The 19,659-nt window shown below is 33.9% G+C and overlaps 2 protein-coding genes across 3 annotated transcripts; one reads left to right on the forward strand and one right to left on the reverse strand.

Annotated features, from left to right (window-relative positions):
* Window positions 1-561: 561 nt before the first annotated feature.
* Window positions 562-4,005, forward strand: LOC108457958 (GDP-mannose transporter GONST3). 2 transcript variants are annotated; one of them, XM_053025138.1, is made up of 2 exons: window positions 562-778; window positions 2,483-4,005. In XM_053025138.1, the coding sequence occupies exon 2, from the start codon at window positions 2,498-2,500 to the stop codon at window positions 3,605-3,607; it is 1,110 nt and encodes a 369-aa protein (XP_052881098.1). In that variant the 5' UTR covers window positions 562-778; window positions 2,483-2,497; the 3' UTR covers window positions 3,608-4,005. The 2 variants fall into 2 exon arrangements, with proteins under 2 accessions (XP_052881098.1, XP_017612668.1); XM_017757179.2 differs by having other exon boundaries at window positions 2,498-4,005.
* Window positions 4,006-6,807: 2,802 nt separating this feature from the next.
* On the reverse strand, window positions 6,808-10,080 carry LOC108460986 (protein disulfide-isomerase). The gene is made up of 11 exons (XM_017760725.2): window positions 9,794-10,080; window positions 9,199-9,229; window positions 8,814-9,101; window positions 8,539-8,727; window positions 8,330-8,455; window positions 8,032-8,169; window positions 7,825-7,944; window positions 7,617-7,734; window positions 7,420-7,532; window positions 7,111-7,311; window positions 6,808-7,023 (listed from the first exon to the last, which is right to left on the reverse strand). The coding sequence occupies exons 1-10, from the start codon at window positions 9,967-9,969 to the stop codon at window positions 7,123-7,125; spliced, it is 1,488 nt and encodes a 495-aa protein (XP_017616214.1). The 5' UTR covers window positions 9,970-10,080; the 3' UTR covers window positions 6,808-7,023; window positions 7,111-7,122.
* Window positions 10,081-19,659: the final 9,579 nt, after the last annotated feature.

The raw sequence follows: 19,659 nt of genomic DNA on the forward strand, positions 1-19,659 counted from the left end.
AAGAAAGAAAAAAGAAAAGTTAAAAGAACACAAAAGAGACTATTTTGATAGTTTACCTTAAATAAAATTTGACATACCAAATGTTGAAATAACTTTTCAACTAATTAAATTCTTAGAAGTGACTATTTTCTATCTTACCAAATGCTACCTAATGAATCTTAAAATTAAGTCAGCCAAAATTCTCTTTTCTTGTCTCCTCCTTAATTCCAAAAAGGCTCGATAATAAGAATTTTATACCTTCCAAAAAATACACATATATTGAGTAACTTAAAAAAATCATATATTAATAAATAACATATTGAGAGGGTTTGGTAAGGTTGAGCAAGAAAAGTTGAAAATCGATTTTAACTAAGGTGTTGTGACGGATTATAGAATGTAAGCTTAAAAAAAGTAGTCACTCGAAACCAAATAAAATTATGTTTTTTATTTAATATATATTTTATTTTAAATTGTTATGATATAAAATAAATATTTTATGATATTAAAAGTTGTTAAAAAATTATCAAATAATATTTATAAGTTATAAAATAAAATAAATCTATAAAAATTCAAATCGTAGGGAAAAACTTAACTGAAATGTCATCTTAAAGATACCAAATCTGGGTTGGCTCTAATCTTTAACCAGCTTTCACATCACATCACCGTTTAAAATGAAAAAAGAAAACAAGTGAGAGTGAGATTAAAATTAAAAACCAATACAAGCAAGAAACAGTTTCGCAAGTAGCTACCAGTACTTCAAAGATCTACGCAGTGTATTCAACCTTTCTAATTTTCCCAGGTAAAAAATTCTCTTTTATAAATCTCGATTTCCTCTTGCACTCCTATGTTCCACTGATCTGAAACTGTCATGCTCTTTCATTTTTATTGACCCATTGCATTACTCCACTTCACTTTGTTCTAAATTTTCTGATTTCCATCTGGGTTTTTATCTTCCCCTGTTTTTATTTTGTGGGTTTTTGTGTAATCTGTCAATATATTATCAGAGCCATTCCAGCCCATAATCTTAAGCAAAGATGTTGTTTTTCGATTCTCAGACTTGTTTCTTTTGATGAAATATACAATGAAAGTGAAATTTGCTGCCTTTATTTCCTTATAAATCTACATTTTATTTGTGCAATCCCTTCTTTTTCCTTTTTCATTGGTACATGCCTAACTGCGGTACGGGGCTTTGGATTCCGTATGAAAGTATGGGATTTCCTTTTTAGATATAACCTTTTGCCCTAGGAGCTAGCTCTTGGGATGTGATTCTCCTAAGGTTATTATCAGTTGGAATTAGTGACATACACCATATTTCTCAGTTGCAATCATGCAGCAGGGTAGTGGTGCAGTGCTCTCAGGCCTAGAGCTGTTTGAGCACCGTGATTGAGGAGCATTGCAGATCGTTGTATGCCTAATGTTTGTTTCATTTATTTCTTATTTGTCTGCTTGAAACTTTTTTTCTTCGCATCAATTCTTAGCTTCAGTTGTTTCTATATTTTTTGTTTTCTGTTTGAACTTTGAAAGATTTTGATGTAGTTTATCGAAGAGTTCGATTTATTGACTTTTCTTGATCTGTTTATTCTTTCTGCTGAACCGATGTGTTGGAAATTTTGGGTAATTAAGAGATTCAGGCATTTAGCAGACATTTTACTTATCTAACTTGTGTGGGATTTAGGTGACAAGATTGAAAATTTAGTTAGGTAGTTAATTGGGTTTTGGTATTGTGAAATATTATTAGGTTCAAGTATCAGTACCCAAAATTGTGGTTATCCTGCCCTTGCCATTCCTTGGTTCATCTGTACGAGGCTGCTCGTGGTAGTAGTAGAGTCATATATCTTTCTGTTTATATCTGAATATTGCCATGAGTCAACTGAGTGCTATATCTAATAGATGTGCTTTGGGAGCCTTAGTTTGCTTCAGGGTTGGCATTTTCTTGGGTTCTGGCTATTTATCTTGGACTTTAATCTTAAAAATTGTTTAGTTTAGATCATTATCAGTTTCTTAGTGCTTGTTTCCAAATTTGATGCATTCCATATTGGTTTTTATATTGATTTGTTTGTAGTCTTACTAATAACCACATTGCATTTGTCTCCAACTCTTTAACATTTTTATATTAAACGGTGATTCCCATGACTTGACCTTGTGTTGCTAATCCTTTTAGCTGAGAAGTTCCTTCTGTAGTTTGGTATCAGTCTAGAAAGCCACTTTTAAGTATTTATTTTATCAACAAAAGAGATTTGTTTGGCTGTGGATGAGTCTGATTGTTATTTTATAACCCAAAATGTTGCTCAATATGTTGCAATATTTCCTTTCTACTGCTTCCTTATAGAATGAAACTGATTTTTTATTTATGTTGATTTTAGACCTCAACTGGAGAAAAATATTACTTTTTATGCATGTTTATCTTGCAGCCAAGATAGGTGCATGCATATACAGGGCCTGTGAAATGCATGTATACACAATACGTGCTTGCTAATAGCTAGACCTAGTAATAAACTTGTAGTTGTTTTGTTTTTAGATGTCTAAGGATGTGGAGGATCCTGCTGACCGTGGTCCTGAAGTCTTGGTTCCCTCTGGTGATGCCCAAGAAACATGGTATAGTTGTGTACTAAAGCAAGTATCTGTCTATGGAGTGGCGGCAGGATACTGCATTTCAGCTTCTCTTCTCTCCATCATCAACAAATGGGCTGTAATGAAATTTCCTTATCCAGGGGCACTAACTGCTTTGCAGTATCTGACAAGCGCAGCTGGTGTAGTTCTCTGTGGATGGTTTAAGGTCCTAGAGCATGATCCACTTGACCTTCGGACCATGGGGCAGTTCCTACCTGCAGCCATTATATTTTATCTCTCTCTCTTTACCAACAGTGAGCTCCTCCTACATGCTAATGTTGACACTTTCATTGTCTTCCGATCAGCGGTTCCTATATTTGTTGCAATAGGAGAGACCCTTTACTTGAGCCAACCTTGGCCTTCATTGAAGACATGGATCTCATTAGGCACCATCTTTGGCGGCAGTGTCCTTTATGTTCTTACTGATTACCAGTTCACATTAACTGCCTATACTTGGGCTGCTGCATACTTGGTAAGTATGTCTATAGATTTTGTTTATATAAAGCATGTGGTAATGACTATTGGTCTAAATACATGGGGTCTTGTACTGTACAATAATCTTGAGGCTCTCCTATTGTTTCCTCTTGAGCTACTAATAATGGGAGAGTTGAAGAAAATAAAGCATGAAATCTCGGATGAGTCTGATTGGCACTCTTTTCAAGTGATTCTACCTGTGGGTTTATCATGTTTATTTGGGTTGGCCATATCTTTCTTTGGGTTCTCTTGCCGAAGGGCAATTTCTGCTACAGGGTTTACTGTTCTTGGTATAGTTAACAAGCTATTGACAGTTGTGATTAATTTGGTTATTTGGGACAAACATTCGACTTTCGTGGGGACTGTGGGGCTCTTGATTTGTATGCTAGGTGGTGTTATGTATCAGCAGTCGACAAGCTGTAAGCCCAAAGCTGTCAGTGAAGCTACAGTTCAAGAGACAGAGGAACAGCAGAATTTACTTGAAATGCAAAACAACTCACAAGCCAAGAACAATGAAAAAGAAGATACTAAGATAGAGAAGTGAAAGGGCCTAAAATATGAGCATTCTAGGCCTTATCCCATCTGCATATGGAAACCATTGTTTGATTTGGTATGGCTGATGAATTCTCATGGAAACAACAATCTCCATATGCACAAATACTTGCATTGAAGATTCAGGCTCAAGTCTTATACACCTATGGCATTTCATCTGGTCGGTCTTCTATGCTCGAACTCGAATTTTTTTCTTTATCAGATTGATACATGATTTGTATTTCCCATCCAACAACCCGGGAGGACTGGATAGAACTTTAATTTCTTTTGTTTTATATTACTACCATAAACATTTTGGTTGACCCAATCAACTCATCATCTTATTGGTGCCTAAGGGCTAAGATTATATGTAGATATAAATGCATTTGTCAGATCATGGTTTAGCTTCTAGTCTTTGGTTTCAAGTTCCCTCCATTCATTCACTTTATTTGTTGTCTGTTACCACTTTTTGACTCTTCATATTTATACATAAATGTATTTTAGTTGTACCAATTGTTATGCATCATGTTCTTGTTCTTTGTATCGTCAATAACGAACATCAGATGTATGGTTTTGGTCTTTTAAGTAACTGTGAGACTTGAGCCCGTCCTTTTCTGTTTTTGTTTCCACCCTGATAACTGGAACCAAGACAAATCGTTACTTTGTATTCAAAATGGAAGAATGTAGCTTTTGAGTTGTTTTTCATTGCACTTGAAGAAGTCGTGGGCAAGCATCAACGGTGATGGAGTCATATTCCCATTTTCTGATTCCCAAAAGCTAACCTGGACTGGACTAGGGTGAGTGTTAGATACATGAGTAGGCTATATTGCTATTAGACTGGACTAGGGTGAGTGTTAGATACATCCACAACTTATGTCCAAATATAAGCCAGGAGTCTGGGTTCGGTAAGGACTCTTGTAAGTGTAGGATGTCTGGGGTTCAAATATGGGGAGACTCATTTTTGAGTAACTAAGCCTCAATGTATTTGTGGCTCTTCAAAGAAGATAACATGGTATTGTTGGTGTGGAGAGATGAGAATACTGGTCTGCCGGTTTTGACACCTGCAACTGTTAAGCTTCGCAAACTGAGGGCAGATGATGGTTTACAAATTACTTTGTGCAACTAGATTGTGGAAATTTGATGTTCCATTATCAGATTGAAGGTGCAATCCACCACTAATAGTTGGATGATGTTGCAATTAAAGTTGACAAAGCAAGTTGCTGTGGTTTATCCTATAAGATAAATATTGTCATATTAGCATTAAAAATAAGCAAATTGATATGTAAACTATTTTACCAACATCGTTGAAAAATGGTAATTTGATCTCTTTTACAAAATTAAGAGTCAAATTTATCTAAAATAAAAATAAAAATCACATTAGAAAATTATATTTATTCATATTTTAAATTATTTATATGTTCATGCAATCAATAAAAATTCTTCAACTTCACTTAAAAATCTCACATAACTTGTGGAATCCTTTATTTTTTTAATGTATTTAATTTTTAATCTTTTAAAGACTTACAGCTCATTTACAAGTTTTTATATGGGATAATTTTCTTTAAATGTAGCCAAAAGAAATTGAAAAAATGAAAATTATACTCATTTTCTTATTATAATACGTTAAAAAAATTTATCACAAGTAATAAACTAAATTATTTTTTTCTAAGTTGAACGTTAAATATATCTAAAAAAAGCTTAACCCCAAAATTGGTACCTAAAATATCATGTTACAAGTGGTACTTGATTTTTTTCAAATTGGTATTTCGATAGATTAATTGTCAAGTCTATTTTTTAAAAAATAACTAATTAAAATTTGACATATGGCAAAAAGGACAAAATATCATTTCCTCTTTTATATATATATATATTTCTTTGTTTAGAATCGGACCAATGGTTGAACAGGTTAGGCTACCCGATCTTAATTTGATCAATTCTTCATGTTCGATCAAATAAATTATTAAAGATTCATAAAAATAAAAAATATTTAAAAATAGAGAAAATCAATTCAATTGTTTTAGCTTGGTTCAACTAGCCTATATCAGTTTGTAGGTTAATCGGTTTAACCCCTATCTTTGGATCGATACCCCAATCAATTCAATGGGGCGTTCCAATTTGATTTTAAAAACACTAGTTCTGATCGATGAAATAACTTTTTTAATCTTGTCAGGTCAAGTAAGCAAGCGAAGAAGTTCAAAAACAGAATTAATCGCTAGCATCTCGGCCTTATGAAAGTAAATTTTAGCATTGTTGGTATTGTCATACATTACAAAAAATAAGAAAAAAACATAGAAAAAAATTAGAGATATATAATGTAAAAGAAAAAGGAAAATGAAAGAATTAAAAATATTTTTTAAGTTTACATGACATGATAAATTATTATTGGTTGAAATTTTTTAATGGATATGACATTTTGTGTAAAATGAGTAACAAAATAATAGTTTAGGTATCACTTATGACAAAAAATATTGGTATAATGATAAATTTAGCCCTCAATGTTTACACATTTTCTATCAACTTGGCCCTTATTTTTTTTTTGGAGTTAAATTTAACTCTTAACTTACAAAAAAAGAATCAAATCGCCTTTTTATAGCAAAAATGATGTCTAAAACAATAATTTTTAAAATTGTTGGTGTGACAATTCGCATGCACATCTGTTAACATAAACATCATTTATTTTATATGTCACGTCAAAAAAATTTCAAAAATTATAAAATCAAAATAAAATGAAAATTTTAGAAAATAAAAATTCATAAAATTGCAAAAAGAAAATTATCATAAAGTAAAAGTAAATTATCATAGAGTTGACATTTTAATTAGTATTCTTCTTAAAAACATTTTTAGACTTTTTTTTAAGAAAATTGATGGATTTTAATTCTTTTTAAAAATTAAAGATTAAATTTAGCTTAAAAAATCTAAAGATCAAATTAATAACTTATGTAAAGTTAACATTGAGATTACACTAAAAAGATTTAGGTATCAAAATAGGAAAAATAATTAATTTGGGTTATGCTTTTATAAGATTTAAGGAAAAATAATAATTTAGATATAAGTCGATTTTTGAAGTTATTAAACATAGTTGATTTCTTTATTATTTTTAATATTAAGTGCACTATCAAATAATTATTATATCTCTATTACCATGTTTATATTATTAATTTTTTTCACGTCATTGAAGTCCAACAAGACATTATGCTAAACCAGAGAAGATCATTTTCATGTAAGTCGAATTTGTATTAGGCTACAGATCCTGCATTATTCATCGACACATGTTTTCATATTAAAAAAAGAAAAAAGAAAAAAAGAAAGCCGCTGCGGCTACAGTTAACAAAAAGAGGAGAGCAGGTTGGCAGATGAAGCATCATCCCTCAGTCAAAGTCCACAGTGGTTCTTTTATGAAACTGGGTATCTTTGTCTCTGCTCAAATCCCTGCCAAAACACAAACACCATTCAAAACTTGATACCCCCATTCACATTTTTTTTATTTATTTTAGAAAATGTAAACAACAAACTTACACCCTGGCCTTTTCAGAGCTCATCTTTAAGCGACTCTTGATGGACAGGTTTGTCCCTGTTCTTTTCAATGAAGTCAACAATGTCTTCTTTGGTTCTATTACCCTCATATGGAGTAATATTTCCATTAGCTGATCTCAAGTAGACAGTTGGGTAACCTCTAACATCAAAGTTCTCATCCAATATATCATTTGAAGTTGCGTCCTGTAATGGTGAACAAGTTTGGTTTTAAACCATTTTCTATTATAAAAATATAGAATCTAAACTGAAATTGAAACCTTAGAAATTGAAAAATATACAATAAAAACTTACAAATTTTGCGATCAAAACATCGGCATCTTTTTCATAATGGACAGCAACTTCATCCAAGATTGGTGCCAATTTTTTGCAATGTCCACACCAAGGGGCATAAAACTCAAGCAGAACTGCAGAAATACAATTCCATACCAATTCTAAGCATTCATCATACGGGGGTAAAAAGCATAAAGCAAACTACTAAATAGACGCACCATTTTTCCCTGATTTGAAAACCATGTCTTGAAGGGTGTCAGCAACCACCACTTTCACTGGTTTATTGTTCTCCTTGGGAATAGGTTCAGACTTCACGTACGGTACAACTTTTCCTTCCTGCAGTTAAGTACTTTGGTGAGCAAAACAGAATACAACCACTAAAGAGAATATCTCATTATGCTTGATAACCATCACCAAATTCATTACCTTGAAATCCTTCACCCATGGTGCAATGTCATCAGCGTTCAAATTTGGTTTAAAATACTTCTTCCCATCATCACTCTGAATGATGATTAGAGGTACTTGGCTTTCTTCAACTCCAAAATACTATTTTCCATCCAACAGAAAAGTTTAGACTAAGGTAGCAATTAGCGAAGGCATTAAACATGTCGCCATTTTCGAGTAGAGACTAACCTGGAAGGCAGCTTGGCTAGCCTCAACATCTCCCAAAAGGAAACTAATGCCCTTTCCTTTGTATTGCTCCGCAACTTCACGATATTTTGATTGCAATGAATCAAATCCTTCAGTACTCAAGTCAGCAAACAACATAGCCTACCCAGATTCAGAAGTCATATTAGTAGACGAACTTAAAAGGATGAATAGAAATTTTTATATGGTAGTTTAGAAAACATGAATAAAGTTAGTACTCCAAGATAACGCTTTTTATGGAATGAATACCAGTCACACTCTAGTTTCCGACTTTTGAATTTACCTTAGCATTGGGACTGTTATAGAACTTCGCAACAAAGGGGTGATTGCTTGGGTCATTGTTAAACAGAGTCACAAGAGGAATGCTAGATTCTTCAATAAACTTCTCTAGAGCTTCCGGTTTAAAATCCTGTAAGCAATTAACTTCTGTAAAATAGCTAATCTTAAACAACAGAAACTTATAGATATAGATACATTCAATTAACCAGTTACCTTAAAGTCAACAACGAGTTCATCAAAAGGCTTGAAAAGTCTAACAAGAGGGCCAACAACTGATGATTCACCACGGGGAAGTTGTTTAGCATCCAAAGTATGACCAAAGTCATAATCAGAACGTAATTTCTCAGCGAGTGCCATATAGCTCTCAAACTCTTCCCCAGAAAATTTTGGGAACACCCCAACCTAGAAAAAAAACATGTATATACATATCAGCTAATCTTTGTGATGAAAACCCAATGAAACAAACGAACAGAGAACAGAGAGCTTACAATTACTATCTTCTTGTCATCAATAAGGTTACTGGCATCTTCTGTTAATTTTATTTCAACAGAAGCAAGGCCACTTTGTTTCTTTAAATACTCTACAATACCATCAGCTTCACGTGGACCTTTGTATTCTTGAACATTCTTTCCTCCATTTCTCAAAATTTGAAGCGTAGGGTAGCCCTTGACATCATATTGGCTTGCTAAATCTTTGTTTGCTTCATCATCGGCATCAACTTTAGCTAGAAAGATTGGAGGATCATGTTTACTCAAAATGGATGCTGCTTTCTCATACTAGACAACAAACAAGAAGTTTAATCATTAGCAGCCATTTAAACGTATAAATTATCAAGAAAAATCAATGCTTTTCGGGGAATCTAATATTGTCTACCTCGGGAGCAAGATGCTTACAGTGCCCGCACCTAAGAGTACAAGGAAAGAAGATTATTTAGTCATAAGAAGGTAAACGACACTAACAAGGTATATCAGGAAAACAAAAAAAAAAAATGTAAATTGAAAAACAGGTAAAATCTCTCGCAACGGAAGCGTTTCACTGCTAAATTAAAGAATAAGTGTACAGATCATATATCTGTAGGTTGTCAACTATGGATCATGTTTGCTTTACTTAGATAACAAAATAGGATTTTCATGCTAGTTACAAGAGAAAGTAGGATTTATGAAAATTTCTCGCTGCTTCAATAGTAAATGATTGTTTCCGTTTACGAGTTCAAATTATATATATATTTTATATAATCATTGCATGCACTTTAAGAACACAGATTAAAATAAAAAATCGTCCGCTAAACTCATTGCATGCACTTTAAGCTCAAATTGAAAATCATTTCCAAGAAAAAGAAATCATCAGAAAAACAATTATATCTAATTTAACATCACCATTTAAAAATTTATAAGACAAACTCCTTGAATTCTAAATCGTCTACTAAACTCATTGCATGCACTTTAAGAACACAAATGAAAAAGCTTACCAAGGAGCGTAAAATTCGACGACAATGAAATCGTGCTTGCTAACAGTGTCAGTAAAATTAGAGTGATCCAATGTCAAAACGAATTCTTTCGATTCACTGCTTTCTTCAGCAGAAATGGCCGATAAAGAGCATACAATTGCAGCCAAGGCAAACCAAACGCAAACACTTCTCGCCATTATCGCAAAGCTATAATATACCTTCACCTTCTTCTTTTTTTCTTCTTCTTTTGGTCCGTTCTGTCTCTTAGATTTACAGAGCTTTTAAGGAGTGACGAAAGCAGTTTAAAAAGTGAATGACACACAAAAGGTAAGTTGCTAGATCACGCTCGCGAGTACAGAGCTGAAATAATACTCGCTCTTGTGTGTGGCTGATTTCCTACGTGGAGGGTTATTATTGGTTGAAGTTTGTCATTGTAAGCTGATTAGGAAAGTGATTGGTGATTTAAGGCAAGTATATCTGGGATTTAGTGCCTTGGGATTTTCGTGGGCTCAAGTAAGAAATGTGTGAGTGCGAACTCCGTGGCCAAATCAATAAAAACTTGCCACCTCATTTTTATTATATTTTTAATTGGCTTTACTATTTTTATGTTTAGGTGGTTTTGACCGCATTGGATACAAACGGCTACGTTCAGACATAGTATGTAATATAACCATATAAATGCCAATCCACCTCTAGGAGTCTTCGCCAAAGTTGAAACTAAGGAATGAGATGTTTTAAGATTTATTTTAATTTAATTTTTAGGTTTCTTTTTAATATTTTGATTTTTATTTTGTGATTGTGTTTGGTGATGTATTATAATTAATTCAAATATACATTATTTATAATTGCGTTTATAAACATTTTAAAAATAACATTATTTTTTTTGTGAAAAAAGAACAAAGTAAGATAAAATTATATGAGATGTTCAGAAGGAACAAAGATCCTCCCTTTGTCAGACTTAAGGAAATCTAACACTTCATCTAGAGGGGATTCAAACAGATGTAAATCCTCCTCTCTTCCAAAAGCAGTTTGGCAATGTAGTCTGCACAATGGTTATCCTCCCTGGGAATGTATCTTAAAATCCAATGACTTTCTTAGGACAAGATTCGGTGTACTCTCCTGATCAAAGCGGAAGTTGAGCTCTTCGAACCGCTATCATGAATAGCTTTGACAACTTCCAAGCTATTTGAATGAATAATCACGTTGCTATAGCCTTTGCGTTGGATGGGTCTTAAACCATCCAGAATGCCCCAGAGTTCTGCATCAAAAATCTAGTAGTTTCCTAAGAATCTGTTATAACCCATCACTTAGTTACCAGTGCCATCTCGTACCACTCCTCCAACAGCTGCTCTTCCTGAAGTTTTTTGAACAGCACAATCAATATTGAGAAAGATCTAATCCTTGGAAGAAAGCTCCTCATGAGATAAAGCTATACTATCACTCAAGCCTTCTCTGGAACTCAAAGACGAATGCTTGGCCCAGCACATTGAAACTTTAATGATCTCACTAGAGCTCCATGATTTCCTTTGAAAAATAAAGAGATTGCGATTCTTCCATAGTCTCCAAGCTAATAATCTGAAGAGACAAGCCCAATTGATGTCCCCATCAGAAAGTATCAAAGTATCCTGTAAATTGAAAGAAATCCAATCGTGCAAAGAGTTAGAAAAAAAATGATGTTGATGGTTTTTCAGAACAACCTGTTTCCAGACATCCTTAGCCACTATGCAGTCTTGAAGAATATGCAAAATATCTTAAGAAGCATGTCAACATATCAAACAAGAGGAATCAATAGCTAAGCCATGCCTAACTAGTTCCACATTAGTGAGGAGTCCCTGCTGAAGAACTATCCAAAAAAAATAAGCGAACTCTTTGCGGACCCGGAATTTTTCACGCTCTCTTCCATAACTCATCTCTAGAACTCTAAGAGTCCTCCTTTAGCACTTTGTATGCGTTTTTAACAGAGAAAGCTCCAGTTTAAGTGTGTCGCCAAGACAGCCTATCAAGTCCTTTATCTGGATGAGGAGGAGGAATTCTCATAATGTGAGCAATAACCTCCTCTGGTAGCCAATCTTGCAAAAAATTAAGGTTCCAATTGCCATCTCTTGTGACCAAATCACTAAGCAAACAATTAGTATTAATGTTAGCACAGGCAGGTAAGTAATTAATCAAAGGTCTAACAATAGGAATCCACTAATCTTTCCAACACCGAACTTTATTACCATTACCTACAGACCACATCAGATTATCATGTAGAAGGTTCCAAACTTTTGAAAGCGACTTCCAAAGGAAAGAGCTCTTCACCTTTGCTATACTAACTAGAAAGGGATCATTCACCCTAGAGAGCTTCGTCATCTGAAACTAAATTATAACCAAGTTTCAGCAGGAAAGCGATGTTCTGATCCCGTAATTGTCTCATGCCAAGTCCTACACACCACTTTGGTTGGCAGATAGAGTCCCAACCGACTAACGACATCTTTTTCTTACCATCTGAGGTCCCCCATATGAAATGCCTTACCAGACATTCAATCTCATCACAAATCTTCCTAGGAATCATCATGGATTTCATGAAATAACTGGGAATGGCTAGAAGAACTGATTGCGCAAGAGTAGCTCGACCAGCAAAAGATAACTAACGAGCATCCCAACTTTGTAACTTCATACGAACTTTCTCGATCACAAAGTGAAAAGTGCTATTAGTGACTCTCTTATGAAACAGAGGAATTCCAAGATAATGACCAAGATCATCCACCTTCAGGAAGCCAAGTAAATTACTGAGAAAATCAGCCATGGGCTCCTCAACTCCTTTGGAAAAGAAGATGTTAGTTTTCCTGGAATTAACCTTGTGACCTGAAAACTCACAAAAGTTATTCAGAATAATTTTTAAAAGCCTTCCATGCTGTTCATCCGCTTTGCAAGATATATCAAGATCATCAGTGAAGAAAATGTGCGAAAGAACTGGCCCGGAACGAGATAAACGTATAGGTTTCCAAACCCCTTTGGACAAAGCTGATCTAATAAAAAACTTAACCATTCCATACGAAGTACAGAAAGGTAGGGGGTGTAATACCCCGAAAATCTTTACAGTAATATATTATCCTTGATATAATAAAATAAGGAAATAAAGTGATAAAAAGGGAAGTTTTGAGTTATGGCAACATTGGGAAGTAAATTATGATATCTTGATTCAGGAAAGGACTAAATTGTAAAAGTCAAAAAAGTTTTGTTGCCTAAGAGTAAATACTCAAGACTTAAGGGGTTAAAGTGTAAATATGAAAAAGTTGAAGGACCAATAGTGTAAATATTTTAAGGGTAGAATGATCTAGAAACTAATGAAAATGGATAAATTAGGACCAAATTGAATAAGTGAAGAACTATGAGGGACTAAATTGCAATTTTACCAAATTAAATGATGACTCAAGGATGGAATTCTAAAAGATCATGAAGGGCAAAATGGTCAATTAGTAAGAGAGAGAATTCTAGAATGTAATGATTATGTTGATGATATTTTAAATTAATTAATTAGATAAATATTATTTTATTAATATTTTATGAGATATTTAATATTATTTTATTATTATTTATTTAGTATATAAGGAAAGAAAGATGAAGAATTTTCATCATCTTTCCTTTCCATGCAAACCAACGTGAGAAAGAGTAAGAAGAAAAGAAGTTTTCTTTCTTTACAATTTAGTCCTTTCACCAAAAATTTATTATTCTCACCTAAAAATTGAAAGAATTTCCATAGCCATCAAGAGAGAAAGATAGCAAGGAGATGATGGGGAGCAAGAATATCAAGTTGGATTCAAGAAATAGAAGCTGGAGGAGAGAGAAAAATCAAGTTAAAGATTGAAGTTAATAAGAAAAGGTAAGAACATTAAGATTTCAATATATTTTTAAGTCTAATATTGTTGAAAAAGCATGAAATTGATGTTAATGTAGAGTTTTCTTTTATATGGTTCCATGTTTTTGATATATTAGTGAAGAGAAATGAGAGAAAATAATGGGAAATATGGTAGAAAATGGAAATAGGAGTGTTATAAACTTGGTAATCAATATGTTGCACTAAAGTAGTTTTAGACAGCAGTAATAGGCTAACTTTGAAAAATCACCAAAAATGATAGAAATTGAATTAGAAGCTAAGGGTGATATGGAATTAAAGCTTATTGAGTATATTTTTATATAAAATAAATATAGAAAGTAAAGTAATTCTGTATTCTGAGATATTTATATTTTTGTGAGACTGGTTCAAAATGATTTCAAGATCCCTTGTTCTGGCTTGGAAAAATCACTAAAAATTATAAAAAAAAATAATTTTGTTACATACTATATGGTTAAATTCCTTAATGAGTCTATTTTTATAAGAAACAAATTATAACATCATTTGAATTCTTTTTAAAGAGATAATTAAACTTTAGTGAAGAGTGGTCAGAACTGTCAAATAGCAAAACATGGGAGACTTTAATGAATAAACTGTACTAATTGGCTAAACCAAAAATTCTGAAAATTTTATGGTAAGAAGACATGTGAGTCTAGTTTCATGAAAATTTAACGGATCTTAATTTTGAGTTCTGTAGCTTAATATATAAATAATTTAGTGACTATGATGCAAATGGACAGTTTTGAATGTACATATAAGTAAATAGTGAAATTATTGATAATGTTACTTGTTGCATGTTATATAAATTAAGGATGTGGAATGGAGAGGAGGAGGAGGAAAATATGTATGAATATTCATCTAGCATGGCTAATTTGCATGTTTTAGGCTTAGGGACTAAATTGAATAAAAGTAAAACTTTATGGGCAATTTTGTAAAATGTCAAAATAACTAAATTGCATGAAATAGATTATTTTATTATTTAAATTACAAAATTTAACGAAATTATCAATTCAGTTCAAGATCGGGGAAAACATGTTTTAGGGATTAAATTGAAAAGTATTGAAATTGTGAAAAATTTTGATATTTTATAGAATTCATGGACTGTTATCGATATGTATGATAATAATAGCTGGAAATAAGGATTAAATTGCAAGAATTTTATTTTCTTGACCCTAAGGATGAAATTGTCATTAATTAAAAGTTTAGGGGCAAAATGGTAATTTTTGCCTGGAGCATTAATTAAATGCATTAGAATATGAAATGAATGAAAATGATGATCAAATTTATTTATAAAAATCCGGATGACACAAATACGAGACTTGATCATGGAAAAGAAAATATATCAGAATAATGAAATCATAAACACGAACAATCAATAAGGTAAGTTTGTGTAACTTGAATTGTATTTTTAAACACTTGAAATATGTGGTTATGTAATGAAAATATGATTTGAATATTCAATTTATGATAATTGAGGAAATATTGGTAAATACTGATATAACTTGAAAATAAATCCCTGTTGAATGGAAGGAAAATTCGATGGATCTCGAAAAGGAATTGACGGTAAAAGGATCTAGCCTGGACGGGTGATCCTATCTGATATAACCGTCCCGAAGAATATGTGGAAAATGGATTTAGCCGGACGGGTAATCCGAATTAGGGTCTCAATTTAGCTGACTGGTAATTCAGATCCAAGCTCATTAGAGTAATTGTCGTTGCGAGATTTAGCTTTGGTGTAATCCCGACAATACTCTATGAGTTTATATTACAGGAATTTAGCCTGACCGGTAATCCCACTGTAAGAATGAGGTTCGCGGGAGTGTGCTCTCTGATAGAAAATGTGTAAGACCATGGTTGAAAGATACCATGGCAACCTGATATGAAACGTGTAAGACCATGGTTGAAAGATACCATGGCAACCTGATATGAAACGTGTAAGACCATGGTTGAAAGATGGCAACCTGATATGAAATGTTTAAGACCATAGTTGAAAGATACCATGGCAACGTGACGGGGAAATGAATAAGACCTTGGTTGAATGATACCATGGCAACATGACAGAAAATGAGTAAGACCATAGTTGAAAGACACTATGGCATCATGTCGAAGATAAATAAGATCGTGGAAGAGAAACGCCAAGATATCTGTTGAACAACTAATATTCAGGTAATATAACAAATGGTTAAATGAATTGGTTATACAAAATGGTAATGTGAAATGTTTACAGGAATTGGTCATATGGAAATAAATGTACAAAATATTTGTATGAAATAATTTATAAGATAGATAAATGAAATAAGTATAGGTACATGGAATTTAAATTATGTTAAGTTTAATACGAACCATTACCGAAATAAATATACCTAAGATATAAGGAAATGATGGTGCATGAAATGTTGATATAATGAAATGAATGATATATGTTATTAAAGAAACGGTAAGAGAATGATATGTATCATGACATGTACATATGAGATTATCTTTTATATGTAACATAAGGAAAATATGTAAGTTAAGACGAGTATTAAATTCAAATATGACATATTGAGAAAATAAGAATTTATATGAAATATGTGTAAGTACATTAACAAGTGTTGTTGTTGATGCTTAGGCAAGTGCCAAGCCATTGATTGAATGGTAATATATTTATTGATGCATTGAATTGATAAGTATTTAAGTGAATTTTTTTTAGTGATTTGCAAGTGGTAGTAATGCTCCGAAACCCTATTCTGGCAGTGGATACGGGTTAGGGGCGTTACAGGGGGATAAGGGACAACCTTGCCTAATTTCTGTAACAGGTCTAAATTTAGCCGTCGGAACTCCATTCCACAAAACCTGCATGGTAGAGTTAGAAATAGCAGAAACAATAACTTTCTGAGATAATTAGGGATACCTGCCGCTTGAAGAGACGCATCAATAAAATCCCAACACACCCGATCTTAGGCTTTTTCCAAATCTATTTTAATCGCCATCCACTTCCTACTCTTGTAGCTTTTCATAAAATGGATAACCTCTTGCGCAATAAAAATATTATCAGTAATATTACGCCGCGCAATAAAGCCTGCTTGTTCCTGTGCAATAATTTTTGGAAAAATAATCTTAAACCAGTTAGCTATTACCTTCATCACCAACTTGTAAAGAACAGAGCAAAGGCTTATGGGGCGAAATTGAGCAAACTCCTCGGGATTCATAACATTGGGAATAAGAACAATCAAGGTATTATTAAGCCTAAGGTCAATATCGTCTCCACTAAAGACCATTTTCACCCAATCACAAACATCAGGACCTATTGTATCACACTGCTTCTGGAAGAAAAGAGCATGAAAGGCATCACTACCAGGAGCTTTCAAGGGAGCCATGTTAAACATAACTTTTTTAATCTCATCGTCAGTGACCACTCTTCCTAAAAAATCAATATCAGTAGAATTAAGTTGAGGGAACCCATTAAGAGGCAAATATATCATGGGCCCAGGATCTTCCCCATACAATTTTTGGAAAATTTGGATGCTTCCAACTCAATGGCTTCAAGATCAAACAACCAATCACCCAGAGAGTTACGAATAGCAGAAATACGGTTATTTTTCCGCCGTTGCATAGTGCAAGCATGAAAAAACTTAGTATTCCTATCTCCTAGATGCAACCAATCGCATCTAGCATTTTGCTTCTAGAGAAGTTCCTCATGATGTAACCCATTTTCTAATTCGTGTCTTATCTCTATTTCAACAGGAGCCAAATGATTAGTACCTAATAGATCCATTTCCTTTTGTATGATCGACAACTTATGGATTAGGTTTCTCTTACGGGTAGTAATATGACCGTAGGTGTTCTTATTCCAATCTTTAAGATTACCAGTGATCTTATCTAAAGAAGCCAACATGTTCCCTTAAAAATCCCATTGATCTTTCACGAAATTATCAAAATCAGGGTGCTCGGCCCATCCTGTTAAAAATCGGAATGGTCTTCCCCTAGGCAAAGCAATAGCCTGGTTTAGATTTAAGAAAAGAGGTCTGTGATCGGACTTAATCCTCGGAAGATGAGTAATAAGACTATTTGGAAAATAATTAACCCAAGCCTCATTTCCCAAAGCTCGATCCAATCTTTCAAACAAATTACCCCTGTGTCAAGTAAAAAGAGGTTCTCTAAACCCCAAATCATGAAGATTAGCCAATTCCACAAAATCACCAAAGTAAGGACATCTCCTTCCATCCGAGAGACCACTTGTTTTCTCATTAGGGGAGAGAATAGCATTAAAGTCTCCAATCGCCATCCAAGGAATTTGACCACTAGGAATAGAAGCTCTTAGATCCTACCAAAGAACTTTTCGGTTTTGACGATTTAGGCTCCTATATATAAAGGCAATCCAAATCAGGTTTGAAGAAGAATTAGGCCAAACCCGCGTAAAGATAAATTGAGGGTGATTACGTATAACTTCCACTCGAACATAATTTTTCCAACCAATCCAAATGCCCTCAGTATAACCAAAAGCCTCCACACGATGTGAAAATTGAAAACCCAACTTTGCGATAATTTTATCAGCTTTGGACCCACTAACTCTAATTTTCAACAGGCTAATGATATCTAGTCTGTGTTCCATATTATACTCACGAAAAATACGAGGAAATCTAGCATTGGTGCAACCCTGACAGTTCCAAGAAAAAGTCGAGAGATTCATAAATAACAAAATTATATGAAAAGAAACATACCACTACTATCAAGAATCATTCAAACCACTAGGGCCAGATTAAACTAGAGCTCAGGTTCCAGCTTCCTTTAAATACATCAGAGGAAATAAGCATCGTCACCTCTTCCATAGAATCAGCTAAAGAGACCCCACATTGGCGGAAGCTTTAAAGCGACTCCCTCGTCCCCTTAGAACATTACTATTCTTGCGTTCTCCTTTAGCAACGCCAAACTTCCCATTAAATTTTTGGACCTGAGTTCCTGCACTACCTGCGCTCATAGACTCAATAATACGACCTTTAGACTGATTAGGAGAATTAGAAATTTTTTTAAAAATAACAACAGAATGCTTCCCCTGATCTAAGATATTATCGGTCAACTGAACTGCAACCTCAACTGGACCTTCAAAGGCCGGGTTGAAATGTGCTTTGATTTCATCCAAATTTTTAGCTTGCAAATTTGAGTCAACACCATTTACAAAATTACCTACATTCGGCAAAGCATTTCCAATTTCAAAATTAGAAAAATTTAAATCAAAATTAAAAGGGACATGAGAATTATCGGTATTCGACATCGCATGAAATTGATGTTGGTCATTTATAGGCTGTATAGAATCAACGTAGAATTTTGCTTCCCTACATTCCCATTTTCGTGGTTATCTGTGGCCCCCAAATTTAAAGAAGCACAAGAAGCAGACTGACCATCATCTGTTAAACAGACATGCTGACCAAGACTAATTGGGCTTGTCTTAGAGTGCGACCCAACCATAGATCCATTAAACCCAGCATCATTTTTACTCCTTTTTCTCAGGCTTTTCAGCCTTAAACTATTCATTTCTTGGCCCGATTGGGCTCCTGTCCCCATGCGCACAGTAACAACATTACCGGTCCTTTTTTGGGCTTTAGAATCTATCCCCAAACCTTTCACAGGCCCATTATGTGAATTAGACATGATTTTAAAATTTCACTTATCCTTAGAATCAGGGATATTCATTTCAATTTCTACCGACTGAGTAATCAAACCCCCATTATCTTCCTTCATCTTTCCTTTTTCACCGCCGCTCGTCTCTCCCTCATTAATAAGGGCATCAAATCTAGAGCCCAATCTTCCTTTTCCAGCTACCTTGCTACCAGATTCTCGCAAATCTCTCAATTTCTGTTGGGATCTACGCTCCACCATCATCCAAGGTCCGAATGCCGGTTCGGTTTCCTTCCCACGTTTATCGTTGTTTTTGCTAAACTCACAGTCGGCCATAGTTTTTCTCCCTCATTACCAGATGCTTCTTTCGACAGTGAGCACATCTCCCTTACATGTCCGTATTTGCCACAAG

The sequence above is a fragment of the Gossypium arboreum genome, chromosome 2 (assembly GCF_025698485.1).
Source record: "Gossypium arboreum isolate Shixiya-1 chromosome 2, ASM2569848v2, whole genome shotgun sequence".
NCBI classification, from domain to species: Eukaryota; Viridiplantae; Streptophyta; class Magnoliopsida; order Malvales; family Malvaceae; genus Gossypium; species Gossypium arboreum.